Genomic DNA, 14,800 nt, shown 5'->3' on the forward strand with positions numbered 1-14,800 from the left:
AGATAAAAGTCAGTATTTCCCGATGGCTGATTATTGTGTTCTCTAACATGAGAAAACAAAACTCCCGTTTCAGGCAAGAATTTCCTCATTCTGTTTCTCCCACAAACAAAATGGGAATATTGCACTGCAATGCTATCCTCCTTTATCTGGAAAGAAAGTCCCATTCAATTTTGTGGGATTTACTTCTGAGTAAATAGCACTGTCAGTGTTCTAATCCAGGTGCTCAGGTGGGTGAGACAAACACCAATAGCATAATTGCTGAATTTGCATCTTAGCTTTTATTTCAAAACAGGCTAGATTTGGGCTTCAGGGTTTCTTCCACTGCAGCAAGTTATTTTGACTGCGACTTGAGACTGTTATCTTTGCTTTACTCTTCAAATTTAAAAAGGTTAAATGTGTGGGTGCATGTGGAAATGTTTGATAAAATATTCTGCTTTAAGAACGAGATTTATTTTTTTACTTTTCTTCTAAAAACCAAGCCGAATTCTGATTGCCTGGAATTCCAAAGCAATACTTCTATTGCATTTACCGATGATTAATTGAACAGAATGGGACTTTCCTGTGAACATGGGCGTAGCCAGTGTTTATTTAAAGGGGAGAAGGCTTTATGTTGGGGGGGGGGGGAAGAACCCAGACATCTGCAATGCAATCGGTCAGTTAAGTATTTCTAATTATTTACTTAATTTAAGGAGAGGCAGCTGCCCTCCTTGCACCCCCTTGGCTACGCCCATGCGTGTGAACGTGCAGGCACGTGGCGTCTCCGTGCTGCCTAGGTTCAGAAGTTGAGAAGTGTGCAGCAAGATTCGTGTCCATGTTTACTACTTCGAAATAAGTTCCTGAAAGTGGGGCAGGCGACCTTCCTCCGAAGCAAGTGTGCAGAAGGATGCTGCTTTGCAGGCCCATCCTAAACACGGTTCCTTCTGATTTAACCATTCCATCCCCTCTTCCCGCTCCCCGCGAGGTGGGCTGGGTCGAGAAAGAGCGCTTCGCGGCGTGTATAGGCAGGGGCGCAGCGAGCCGCTTGGGCGCCCTCGGGGCTGGACGGGCCACAATCACGGGGCCCGAGCCGCGCTCCGCTGCAGGCCCGCGTTGCTTTTTCGAGCGGCCAGGAGCCTGCAGGGAGTCCGCTCAGCTGTAGGGGCGCAGCGAGCCGCTTGGGCGCCCTCGGGGCTGGACGGGCCACAATCACGGGGCCCGAGCCGCGCTCCGCTGCAGGCCCGCGTTGCTTTTTCGAGCGGCCAGGAGCCTGCAGGGAGTCCGCTCAGCTGTAGGGCGGCAGCCGGAGGGAGAGGCGGCGGGCAGACGCCGGCGCCATGGTGCCCTCTCGGGCCGCGCGGAGCCTGCAGGCGCCTCCGGGTGCGGTAAGCGCCCCCCCCCCCCCCGCTACGCCTCTGTCTACGGGATTCTGAAACCGGGGTCTTTCCTCCAGTTCCTAATTGCGAGCCCTCCGCCGCGCAGGTTTTCCGCGGCTTGCTGGGAAGGCAGTTCCCAAGACGAGAAGCGGGCGCTTGGCGCTTGGCGCGCTTCCTGGGCCGGCCGTTGGACGGGGCTCCCGCGCCGCGCAGGGCGCCTGGCAGCCTCCCGCCTTGGAGCGGCGGGGCGCGGGGCCCCAGCTGCCCGCCAGCTCGCGGTCGCCCGCAGCCCCACCCCGCGGGCTGGCGCCCTTCCAGCCGGGCAGGCTGCGCACCTGGCGCGGAAGGAGGCCGGCAGCTCGGGGGCTGGCGCTGCGCGCTGCACGCATTTAAGGGCTGCCGCGCGGCGCTCCAGCCACTCTGTCCGCGGCTCCGGCACCGGGCGCCCTGCGCACCATCATGCTCCCGGCTTGCTGCTCGGAGACGGCGCTGCTGCTGCTCCTCTTGCTGAGCGAGGCGGCGGCGGCGGGTGGAGGGCGGCCAGGAGGCGGCGGCGGCGGCGCCCCTTGCGCTTCCCCGGCGGCCGGCCGCGCATCCTCCGCCCGGGACGCGCAGGCTCTCCGCGACGAGCAGGGCTGCGACGCGCGGGCGCTGGGCGAGCCGTGCGGCGTCTACACCCCGAGCTGCGCGCCCGGCTTGCGCTGCGTCCCCCGGCCCGACGAGCGCACTCCGCTGCACGCCTTGCTGCACGGCCGGGGGGTCTGCGTGGCCGGAGGCGGCCGGAACCGGACTGAGGCGGCGCCCGCGGCAGGTGAGCCCGGAGCAGAAACATGGAAGCGAGGGGGCGCGGAAGGCGGGAGAGAGTCCCGCATGGGGGGTTGGACTAGATGAGCCTGCGGGGTCCCTTGCAACTCTACAATTCTATCCTTCCATGAAATATCGCGGGGCCAAGATTGCCATGCAAGTGATCATAAAGTATGGAGGGTGAGGAAGTATAAAGGGGGGTTGGGAGCATATTGGATGCAGGAGATGACTGAACCTCCTTAGCCTTTCATCAAGATTCACATGTAAGATCCTCAGCGCAAAGGGAGCAAAACCCTATTGAACACGGTGGGATTTACTCCCAAGTAAAGAGCCATAGGATTGCTGGCAGTGATTCAAGTGTTCTTTCTTTACATTTCTTTAATTTTGTAAATACAGTAAAGACAAAAGAAGAAACATCACCAGCTCACATTAAGAATGAAAATAATCCGCACAGTCTGATTTAAACTTATATATTAATATAAGCAGTCCCTATGCCCCAAACAAAATTGAAGATTGTGAAGATGTACAATCAAGGGCAGAAAGGGAAGAGAAGTCTTTCGGGTGCTGGGTAGCGAATGCTGGCTGCTTCTTTTTCTAGCCTCGAAGCATAAAAGCCATAAGGGCTCATAGATTTTTTCCCCTGTGCTTAAACTACAAAATTTGAATCTGAATTAGTTACTTGATTTGGAATCATGTTTGTGCAGGGGGAGTAGGTACTTTGGAAATGCGTGTGCTTTGAGTTCTTTGCTCAGCCGTTCATGTTTTGTTCCAACTTTGGAAACATTTAATGCCTCTCTGGTAACTCGGACCTAACTATATGCATCCTGAGGACCAGAAGCCTCCATAGCCCCTCCAACCCAGATATAAACACCAGGGATGACCCCTGAAATGGTTAGGTCAAAAGGGTGTGAAAGGGCTGTTGTGAAAGCAGCTCCTCCGGTTTGGGAATGAATACCTTAAGAGCAGAGAGGAGATAAGTGTTTGCTGTCAGGAATGTTTTGGGATGGGATGGGGAGAATCTGCAGTATCTTCTTCTGTCCCTAGACTTGTGTGTGAGCTGAACAGACGCCACGGCCACCCTTGATCTCTCATGCCAGGCCTGAGTCCCCTTTTGCTCAGACTAGTAGTGGGTGCAGTGCCAAACCTTGTCTTGCAGGGAGAAGACTGCAAAATCATCTCTGCCTACCTGGAGCTGCACCTTCTCCTGTTCTCTCTGGGGAGGGTTCGTAAACAGTTCTTTACGGCTTCCCTTTGTAGACTGCAAGAATCCACTAGTTTGTGTGGTGGAGAGAGGAACCCTGGGAAGAAGAGCTTGGGCTTCAACTCTATAAAACTAATATACTGTACTGTGCAAGTAAAGTTTGGATCTGGCAGCTCCTTGTCATGAACCTTTATGAGTTGGATTTATGATTATGATTTATGATTAGACTTGTGATTTAAGGACACTGTGCCTCAGAACCCTTGAAATGCTAGTACTGGTCTGTGGCAACAGGAGAGGAGGGGATGTGAGCATGTCTGGCAGCGTGTCTGACTCTGCACAGGAGCACAACTCCTGAAAACACGTTTTTGCTTGCTTCCTGGGCACTTGCTGACAACAGTCTGTTTTCTTTGATTGCATGAAATGAGCCACAATCTGCAAACTGGATTACTTGCAAGTGTCCTTGGTTTTGCTTTTCCTCTCCAGCAAGCTGAAAGGAGCCATTCTGCCAGATGATGGAAAGATGCTGGGCAACTCACATGGGTACTTATTTTCACCAGCAAAATTTGGCTCTTATCCTTTGTGTTGTGACACAGAGCAGTGGACAAAGGGAGAAGCTGGCCCTGCATTTCCTTTTTCAAAAATCTTGGTTATGCTTGGCTAGACCTTCTTGCTCTTTTTGCCAAGACCAGTTGGGGTCTATAACTAGCCAGAGCAGAATCCAGATTTTGGTCTGCTATCCAACTCCCAGTCTCCCTGGGACAACAAGTAAAGAGTTAATCTGGATCCTGAAAGTGCAACAGGGACTGTTTCTTTTGACCAGGGATTTGACTTGGTTCTAGTACATAAGCCTGGCCTGGCCAGTCCAGAGGCTGATATTGTGCATTCTTAGTTCCTTCTGTTCCTGATGCTCTCTGAAGTTGAACACATCCAGTCCATGGAAACAGCCAAGGCTAAGTGTTAACATCAGGCCATGAGATTCCTGGCTTCTGTTGGCATCCATCTGTCTCGAGAGATGAAATCAACCGCTGCATTAGCAGCACGGATGTGACCTCAGGGTGCAAGCCTGGGCAGTGTGTCTGGAGGTCCTGGGCAAACTCCCTCTCTGCCTCACTGATGTGGTCCAAAGAAAAGCAGAGCAATATGTTTGGCACCAGCTGGGCTGCAGGAGTTGCCAGAAGGCATACAAGGCACCATCCAAATGTGGATTTCTGTAGGGGTACTCCATAGCCTTTTCTTCTGAGGATATCTCACAAGCGGGGGCAGAGCGTATGCCTGCACTGCATGGGGTGTGCTCCCAGTGGGGCTGGAGGGTGCCCTCCCGGGTGCCACAGTCCAGGGGAGAAGGGGGGGAGCTGCTGCCCACTCTCCTTCTGCTCTCCTCCTCTGGGTCAGACCTGACCCGGTGGCACAGCTGCTGGGGCTGGGCACAAGGCGCACCGTGGCCAAGGAAGGTGGGCCAGCAGCATTGCTGCCCATTCTCCTGCTCTCCTCCTCTGGGTCAGGTCTGACCCAGGGCTGAGCTGCAGACAGGCAAGAGCGCCACAGCCAAGGCACAGCTGCTTCTTGATCAGAGTCAGGCTCTGATGAAGGAGCCTGCTGTAGGGTGCCTGTTGGTGCCCCCTCACAAAATTGTGCCCAGAGCCACAGACACCCCCCCATGCCTCTGCTCAAAAGGCAGCAGAGCTTTAGGATCAGAGTTTTCCTTCTTCTAGATGGGCTCCCTTCCAGGTTTGACAAACCTCATCTGCCCCTCACTTCCCTCTTCAGCACTTGCAGAAACTGCCTCCTTGACCATTGGACCCACTGTCGGTCTCGTTCATTCAATCCACCAGAGCCTGTTTTCCCATGCAGGGGAAGTCCCTAAATCGCCAAGGGTCTGAGACCCATTGGCTCCCCTCACCTGGTTTAGCTGGCCAATCGAAGCCGTTCCCTGGGTGTGGCTGCTGTCACATGCTGACAGCTTCTAGGAGCCACAGGCGAGAGCTGAGTGCAGGGTGGGGACCAAAAGTGGGCAAACTAACTCAGAAGGAGCACGATGTGTCCCCCACCAGAGGTGCTATCCCTCTCCTAACATCCCATACACCCTGATTCCTGGCATATGGCCCTGACATTGCCTCCGCCCCCCACCCTGTGGTCTTATTTATTAAAACATGTATTTGCTGCCATTCAACTCATCTGGATTTCAGAGTGGTATACAATCGGTTTATAGCATAAAATGATAATAAAACAAAATTTTAAAATGCCTGTGTGAATAAAAATGTTGGTTGGCACTGGAAAGACTGCAGTGTTGGTGGAAACCGAGCCTCTATAGGGAGGGCATTCCATAACTGGGGTGCCACTGCTGAGAAGGTCCTTTCCCTTACTGTTGAATAGCAAATCTCTGATGAAGGAGGCATCTGGAGAATGAACATCAGCAGAAGATTTTAAAGCACAGACAAGTTAATATGGGAAGCCATGGTCTTTAACATTAAAAAGAATTAAGCATTGCAGATTAAAATCCTGCCATTCAGCTGTTTGGCAGGAAAAATAGCAGGTCTGAATCTATTCTATTTTGCTCTCCTGAACAGGTGATATGCAGAATTCTCACCTTTTTCAATAGAGCTCCATAGATGCAGGGGCAATAATGGTGGCAGAGCAACCAAGAAATACAGAACGGTTGGGGCTTGCCAGCCTTAGCAACAGCTGCCTCATGGACCACTCCTCTGTGCTGGTTGAGTTGAGGCTAGCACTAGGATTGTACTAAAAGTCAGACAATTTGCAGTGAACTAGGCCTATAAAGTCAAAAGGACAACGGCGAGAACACTGGAACAGAATTATGTCATACCAACATCATCTGGATTCTCCAACATTCCCAAGTGAGCAAGTTATGTCACTTCTGGAGAAAATAGCTATCTTGGTAGCCCTTCCAGTGCAATGGATTTCCAATGTAATGTCTAGTTGCTTTGTCATCATTTTGTAGAAGGTATGCAGATTTGAGCTTAGCTTGGCTCTGAACATGCAAAACAGGTGCCCCAGTTACGCTGGCTGATATAAAAATAAAAAGATCTCTTAGTTTGTTAATATGGAGAAGATGAAAACCACAGTTGGCAGCAAGGAATTGTGGTCAGCATGTCCCTCAAATGGCTTGTGCAATAAATTGTCATTCTCTTCTCAAAATAAAATCCAGAGGTAAGAAGGGATATTGGAGATGTGGAGATCATGCCAAATCCTTCCCTCTGCTGAGGGATTGTGGTTGGAGAACTACTTGTGTTGAGCTTGTAAAATTCACTCTGCTCCTGATGACTAAGAAGCGCTGAATGCCACTGCCCTGATGATTAAGAAGCACTGAGTGCATCTTCCTCCACCTCCTACTTTAAAATATTTTAAATGGCAACCTTATTCAGGCCTCTTGGAGTGAATTCAAGTATGTGCATGCATGCAGTTCAACAAACCCAAAAATGAGACATCAGTTTTTTACATTACAAATGTAGCACTGAACATTGTTTCATGAATTTATGACAGCTTTCTGTCCTTGTAATACACTTGTAGCCTGACATTGTAAGGAGGAGCAGCATCAAACCTTGCTCAGAAACATTTACTACAGCCAACATTGTGTGGAAATCAGAATAAACCTGCATTTGAAGCTGCAATCCTATGCACGCTTATTTGGGGAATAAAGTGTTCAAGGATGCTTATGTCCAAGTAAACATGCAGAGGATTACACAAGTGGTCAAAACCTAGGAACACTGGGGGATGCTGGTGGCGCTGTGGTCTAAACCACAGAGCCTAGGGCTTGCTGATCAGAAGGTCGGCGGTTCGAATCCCCACGACGGGGTGAGCTCCCGTTGCTCGGTCCCTGCTCCTGCCAACCTAGCAGTTTGAAAGCACATCAAAGTGCATGTAGATAATAGGGAAGGTAAATGGTGTTTCTGTGCACTGCTCTGCTTTGCCAGAAGTGGCTTAGTCATGATGGCCACATGACCCAGAAGCTGTCTGCGGACAAGCGCCGGTTCCCTCGGCCAGTAAAGTAAGATGAGCGCCGCAACCCCAGAGCTGTTCGCGACTGGACTTAACAGTCAGGGGTCCCCTTTACCCTTTACATGAGTTGTAGAAGCTGGCTTAGAGACAGCAATATCCAACAAATTCTTTGGAATACTAAAAAAAATTCAGCTTTTTAATATCAAACTTTTAGACACTATTAATGCAGAAGTAGTTTTTGAAAGATGAAAGCAGTGTAGAGTCTAGGCCAGTTGTGATCTGGATGGGATCTTCAGTAACTCATGCATACATCTCTCTTCCTATTTTGCCATTTTACCCATGCCTTGTTTTTGCAGTTAGGAAAACACTTAACCAACATCTGCCTGCTGTTTATGCTAGGCTAAGTGGGGCTTTGTATCTAATCGATTGAACCTTGATTCCATTTGATCAAATGACCTGGGTAAAGGTATAATTTATCATGTGGATAACTTGCAGATTGTCAGGGACCATCCTGAAAAGAGGTGCACTGAGGAGGAATGGTGGGAGCCGCCATCCCTCTCCTGATCCTGAATCTTCCCAGGAGCAGGAGGACAGTATAGCTTTGGAACGGTGGTTTGCAGAGGGGCATAGTTCAGAAGGCAGAAGCTGGGAAATACTGGATGGGGAACAGCTAGCAGATCTAACACTAGAAGAGAGAGAGTTAACAGATTCACAGTCTCTGGGTACTATCCACCCCCCTTCCCCAAAGTCCCAGATTGCTCAGAAAGTGGCAGAACAGAAAGCACAGAGGCTACAATCTCAGATTACAAAACATAGGAGTGACGTAGATTAATAGGGACGGAGGGGGGAGTGACCTTAATTGGGAGCACCGCCATTCTGGTTAGATGCTTTCTTTTGACCTTCACTGTGTTTATTAAAGAAACTAACTGGTAAGAATTCCCTTTCGTTTGATCTGCTCATTTACGGCCACGGGGGAGGAAGCCGATCCCCCAAAGCCTGACATCGGGTGCAGGATCCTGGATTTATCCATCACTGGTGAAAATGGTCCAGCATTTCACAGCCAGGAAGCCCCTGGAGTTTTCCAGGATAAGACTGCAGTTCTACTCATCCTTAGATAAGAAGGCAAGTCCCACTAATCACACTGTGAATTGCTTCTGAGTTAAACATGTAGGGCAGCCTACAAGCACCCCGAGTTTTTAGATTCATCATGCTCTCTAATAAATATGTATGTAGCCTCCAAAAACATGCTAATCTTTTATGGCTGGAACCTGTTCTGTCTTTTGGTACTGCATGGAACTTGTCATTATGGCCTACTAAGTAGGCTTTGCCCATCGTTCTTCCTGCTGCTACCATTTCAACAGCTTTAAATGGTCTCCACTGAGCCAGGGTGCTATATGTACAATCCAGACTGAATTGGAGCTACAGTGGTACCTCGGGTTACAGACGCTTCAGGTTACAGACACTTCAGGTTACAGACTCCACTAACCCAGAAATAATAATAATAATTTATTATTTATACCCCACCCATCTGGCTGGGCTTCCCCAGCCGCTCTGGGTGGCTTCCAAAAAAATATTAAAATACTGTAATACATCAAACATTAAAAGCTTCCCTAAACAGGGCTGCCTTCCGATGTCTTCTAAAAGTCTGGTAGTAGTTGTTCCTTTGACATCTGGTGGGAGGGCGTTCCACAGGGCAGGTGCCACCACTGAGAAGGCCCTCTGCCTGGTTCCCTGTAACTTGGCTTCTCATAGTGAGGGAACCACCAGAAGGCCCTCGGTGCTGGACCTCAGTGAAATAGTACCCCGGGTTAAGAACTTTGCTTCAGGATGAGAACAGAAATCTCGCAGCGGTGTCGCAGCAGCGGGAGGCCCCATTAGCTAAAGTGGTGCTTCAGGTTAAGAACAGTTTCAGGTTAAGAACAGACCTCCGGAACGAATTAAGTTCTTAACCCGAGGTACCACTGTACTAGTAGTACAGGACCTCACAGGAAATGGGTTGATGCAAGGAAGCTCTGCTTCCCCCTTGAGGAGCTGTGTGGAAAATGCAGAAGTCTCATGTGAGAGCTGAGCCAGTGGTCAGCTGTGGAGCAAATCCACAGGTTGTCACTGATCACAATCTGTAACATGCTCCACATGTGTCTATAGACGTAACCAGTGATAATCTTCAGGTCCTCTGTGTGCTGCTGTAAGGGGTAATAGGTATATGATTGTGTTTTACCCACATCATTCATGTGCAGAAATTTTTAGCAGAGCTAATTTTACATCTTCATTATTGACTACTAGAAGCTGTCTATTTCACTTGGGTCTCATGGATGGTGGAGCGAAACAGTTTTTTCAACTAAACCTGCCCACTGAGCTTTCCTTTAAGTCTGAAGTAGAAGCTGGGAAACCTAGAAGTTCCTGCCCACCCTCAATGCCATGTTGGTGGTGGTTGGGGGTGCATTAAGGTAAAGGGACCCCTGACCATTAGGTCCAGTCGTGACCGACTCTGGGGTTGCCGCGCTCATCTCGCTTTATTGGCCGAGGGAGCCGGCATACAGCTTCCAGGTCATGTGGCCAGCATTATTAAGCTGCTTCTGGCGAACCAGAGCAGCGCACAGAAACGCCGTTTACCTTCCTGCCGGAGTGGTACCTATTTATCTGCTTGCACTTTGACGTGCTTTCGAACTGCGAGGTTGGCAGAAGCAGGGACCAAGCAACGGGAGCTCACCCCATTGTGGGGATTCGAACCGCCGACCTTCTGATCGGCAAGTCCTAGGCTCTGTGGTTTAACCCACAGCAGTGAATTAAACATCTTTAAAAAGGGACTAACTTGCACAGATGTTCCAAACAAAGCCATGCATGCTGTGTCAGAAGGGCACTTAAGCCTGCTTCCTGGATCTGCCTTTTGGGGTTTTGTTTCTTTAAGTGTTTTCATTTTCAATTAACCAAAGCCTCAGGACAAATACATAGATCAACATGAAGTCAATGCAACAGCATAGTCACATTTGTCACCAAAGAGTGTCTTTCTGGAAGTATCCCTTTGTTGCTGGTGGGAAAAATCCATGTTCCTTCATGACTGCATAATTATTAAAACTGCCCCAAATGATACTAAAATCATCTGTCATTACTTTGCCACGCCTGGACTTGGTGAGTTTCTCCATTATTCCAGACTTGCTGATGCCAGTCAGTTATTAAATGAGCATGCAAAATTCTGCAGTTCCTGGGTCAGCTTTTGTTCGAAAAACCCAATGGGACTTTTTTAACCTTCTTCTTTCCCAATACGTTAAAACTGCCTGGAAGAAAAAGTCCCCCAACAAAAACAGCAAAAATATACTTCTTGGGTTGGTTGGTTTGCTGTTGATTTTTGTCTCGGGTGCTTTTTGTGTACAGAAATGCTCACTTAAATGGTAAGTGGCTGGAATTTGGGGACAGAAAGGCTGCATTATACATCTATTTCTTCTCTAAATTCTACAGTAAAAAGCACAACTGGGCTAAGGTCCTGAACACACCCACCCACCCACCCGGAAAAGCATAACTTGACAACAATATATATGGGCGTGAATTCAGCTAGCCTCCATTCTGGTTGAGGTCACAAAGGGAGAACTGAAGTGTTCAACACTTATTGTCCCAAGTGACAACATTATGGGGCTGGAGGAGATAGGGATAACTAGATTAGGATTTTTTTATATATTAAAAAAATGGGAAATGCATCTGGAGAATATTAGCTTTAAAAATTGTCCTTTGGACACTGCTAGTTCTTGGCTGGAGATGGACAAATGGTTATTTGAAATAGCTGTTGGGCGAAACAGGGCTTTCCAGTCTACATTTCTTTCCTACATTTTTATCCTACGTGCCTTTCAGGGCAGTGTAGCTTCATGGCTGAGGGTTTTTCTGGATGAGTTGCTTCTAATGTCTTTCTAGCGCTTTGAGTATGTCCCAGTAGCTGCATCCGGCAAAATACCAGGCAAGGGTAAGATTATCTGAAATGTCAAGGAGGAGAAACTAACCAAAGTCTTTAGCTGTATTGCAAATCCCACCATCTTTAGAGAGGTATTGCTCACTGATCACAACTTCCGATACCTGGCATAGAGGCACGTTTACTTTGCAGTTAATGCTAGATGGGTTTCACACATGTATTTTCGTGATCAGCTTCCAGAACAATGGGCAGATATGTTTCTTTCAACTGCAGGGCAGTTTAGTTAACATCCCTACTGTGTCCTGCTTCCCTTTTGCCCAGTTACAGGACTCGAGGCAGGGCTGGACTTCTCGGATCCCTCAGACCCCGCCAGCTGCAGCTCATGCAAGTGCATCCTTAATCACACCCCCTGCACAGGGTGGGTGGGTGGTGGTAAATGTTACCAGTTATATTGATAGAAATAACAGAGGCTGACTGTTCCATTCATCTTCTGTTTTCATGTTCTGTTTGGAAGAGAATGTGGATGCACCCAATATTTCAACATTGTTCTCTGTAGAGTTTGGGAACTGCCGTCCTGCAGCTGGTCCTCCCCCCCTCCCCTTGTCTTCCTTAAGAAGGTGACTGAAAGGCTGAAGCCTGTTTCCATCTCTCTAGGTGATGGTTGGGAGGAGAATCACCATGCTGGTCCATCAACAGCAGAGCCTCTCCTGTTACAGAGCCAGGATCCACTGCAAGAGGTCACCGTTGGCAAAACCCAACTACAGCAGCTCTCCCTGAGCAGTGATGCCAAAGTGGAGCGTGATATGGTACGTGGAGCAAGCAGCCTGTACTTTCCCACCCAGAGAAAGACTAGAAGGGACTGTGCTTCCCTGCTGGCATTCTGGCTTCCTGCTCTGTACAGACCTTGCTGCACAGGAAAGCGATGCTATAAGAACTGAGAAACCTGCACATTATTGCTCTTAACTGTCTGCTTCTATTTTTTTCTCTCTCCTTTTCACACCACCAAATTCCTACTTACAGAAAAGCATGAGGTATAATCTTTCTGGGATTGCATATTTTCAGTAAGCCAGAGAAGGATCTCGTAATTGAACACTTCCTCATGGTTTAACACATACTCACAGCCTTCCTCCCTATATGGGAAGCCAGCGTATCGCTCCCTGCCATGCTAGCACTTCGGTGCCTTCTGTATAAAACCCTTGACTTGTAAATCAGACCCAAACACTTGTATTTAAAGTACTGTTAAACCCAGGCTGAAATATACTGCTTGACTCTTCTGGCTTCTGTCCACCTATGGGTATCATAGCTCTTTTGTCAATCCAATAGCAGGGAACCTGTGGCTCTCCAGATGATGTTAGACTACAACTTCCATCATCCCTCACCATTGGCCATGCTGGCTGTGGCTGATGGAGTGATCTAATAACATCTGAGAGGCCACAGGTTCCCACCACAACTTAACTACTGTCCTATTTCTGTTTGGCAGGCTCCTTGCCGCAGGCACCTGGCAACCATCTTGCAGGAGTTGAAGGCCCCACTCTACCAGAATGGTCAAGACATCTTCATTCCCAACTGTGACACCAAAGGGTTCTACAGGCGTAAGCAGGTATACTGAAAAGTTGCTTACAGAGGCAAAGTGAGCTACTCTTGGGCTTTTATAGCAAGCCATAACTCTGAGTAATAAGCGGAGTAATTTCTCAGTTGGTTTAGTGTTCTGGTTCTTTTGGCTTCAACTTTCCTACCAGAATCTTATGTTAAAAATATCCAGTCTCTCCCACTGTGTATACAGGCAACTCCCCATATACAGAGAGGTTGTGCTTTGAGGCACTGTGTGTCAGTGGGATGCATGTAAGCCCACCCTACCCTGTCCAGCCCCATTGCAGAGCCGAAGTGGCTTGCGCATGCCGATCATGCACAAATGGGGAATTGCCTGGATCCATGGGCTAGAGAAGCTGCTGTTTCACAGTAGTCTTATCTTCCACTAACATCATTGCCCCCTACAGTGTCAGGCATCCAAGGGACAGAAGAGAGGCCAGTGCTGGTGTGTGGATAAGAGAGGCCGCCGGTTGGAGGGCATGGAAGAAAAACCCCTTTGCCTGCTTCCCAATGTCGACTGAGCGGTTGGGAGTGCTCCAGCAGCAGAGATGCTTGTCCAGGAAGAATCTCTCTACTAGAACTGTTGCAAATATTTGCTTTTAACTTATTGTGCTGTTGCTGCCTTGCTGGGACCTTGCATTCCCTGGAATAACCTTGGAGCAGCTGTTGCATCTGATAATTTACAGAAGGGTGGAGGAGCCTGGACTGGCTGCATCACAACACGGGCCAAGAGGAGGCTTCTGACTACATGACTAAAGATGTTTTCTTGGATAAGCTATCAGTGGTTGCACTGCAAAGATAAGCCGGCACCTAAGCCAGCTTTACATTTAGTAGATGTTGCGTGCATCCTATGTTCTAAGCCGGTAGGGAGACATGAGTAGCCAGATACTGGGTGTGGGGAGGAGAACCAGGGCTGATCTAAAGCTTTTTACCAAGCTAGAAGTAATAGGAAAAATGGGAAAGGAGACAACTTTGTAAAAACAGGTGACCATAGAGAGCCCGCAAGGGCACTATGAAATGGGAAAGGATGAGAACAGCAACCTCACACCATTACCAACACCTAGAATTATAATGAGATAGTGTGGAAGGGATAAATGGTACGGGGCACTGGGACACTTGTGGTTGTTCTTTTCCCACTAACACCTGCTTGGTCCTTAGCCTGCCCTCTGTATCATGTTGCCTTACAGCTTCCTCTCAAGCAGATTGTGGGGAGAGCTACATGGAGGGGGTCTGTGGTTGCCTGGGTTTTCCCTATTCTCTGCCATGTGCTTTAATTGGGCGGGGGGTGGATTCTGTATGTTTCACTGGCACTGGATTCAATAAATCTGAGGACTATATAACATGCTTGCTATTAGTCCTTAAGACTGGTTTTTCTTTGGCTTCTGAAAATCTCTTGGCACCAACAATGAAAAGGATTCAGCTAAAGAAATAAACCTTGTCCCTAAGAAATGCTTGGAAAAGATGAAAAGGTCATAATTGCATCTGGTAATTAGAACTACACCAGCATTTTTGTGGAGGATTTTAACCGTTATTATTGTTTGCACCTAAGCATAACCTGCCACATTGTTTACTCAGGAAACCTGTCTGCTAAACAATTAGTAGCAAATAAAGTAAGTGTGGAGGCTACCATCAGTTCTGAGAGGTCCAAGTTCTACAAGGAGGAGCCCTGTGGATGCTACTTTACATAATAGCATGCTCTGTTCCTTCATGCATTTGTGGCATCAGTCTCCAGTGAACTCACCGAAAAGGAAGCTGAAGTCAGGTAGGGCTATCCCAAGAGCTACTATGGTTACATGCCTTTCCTCTTCTCAGTAGTGACCACCCTTCTGCGTGTGACAAGACAGAAGGGTGTGGGATAGAGCTGGGCTGCTATCTACTCTTTTTCTCCCCCCCCCCCATGTGCTTTCTGATGAATGTGATTACTCTATATTACCTCACTTGTATGTTTTTTAAAGGAATCAAATTCAACAAGTGAACACTTGTGCCTGGCCTTCTGTT

At 48.6% G+C, this 14,800-nt stretch overlaps 1 protein-coding gene across 1 annotated transcript; it reads left to right on the forward strand.

The window, feature by feature from the left end:
- The first annotated feature begins 1,720 nt into the window (after positions 1-1,720).
- Positions 1,721-14,146, forward strand: IGFBP6 (insulin like growth factor binding protein 6). Its single transcript, XM_080990526.1, has 4 exons — positions 1,721-2,163; positions 11,867-12,018; positions 12,693-12,812; positions 13,210-14,146. The coding sequence occupies exons 1-4, from the start codon at positions 1,812-1,814 to the stop codon at positions 13,321-13,323; spliced, it is 738 nt and encodes a 245-aa protein (XP_080846652.1). The 5' UTR covers positions 1,721-1,811; the 3' UTR covers positions 13,324-14,146.
- The last annotated feature ends 654 nt before the right edge of the window (positions 14,147-14,800 follow it).

Source organism: Podarcis pityusensis, assembly GCF_964106645.2.
Source record: "Podarcis pityusensis genome assembly, chromosome: 2".
NCBI classification, from domain to species: Eukaryota; Metazoa; Chordata; class Lepidosauria; order Squamata; family Lacertidae; genus Podarcis; species Podarcis pityusensis.

Coding starts and splice junctions, on each gene's coding strand:
- IGFBP6 (XM_080990526.1), top strand. CDS start 1,812: ATGCTCCCGGCTTGCTGCTCGGAGACGGCGCTGCTGCTGCTCCTCTTG. Junction 2,164..11,866: donor TGAGGCGGCGCCCGCGGCAG/GTGAGCCCGGAG, acceptor CCATCTCTCTAG/GTGATGGTTGGGAGGAGAAT. Junction 12,813..13,209: donor GGTTCTACAGGCGTAAGCAG/GTATACTGAAAA, acceptor TGCCCCCTACAG/TGTCAGGCATCCAAGGGACA.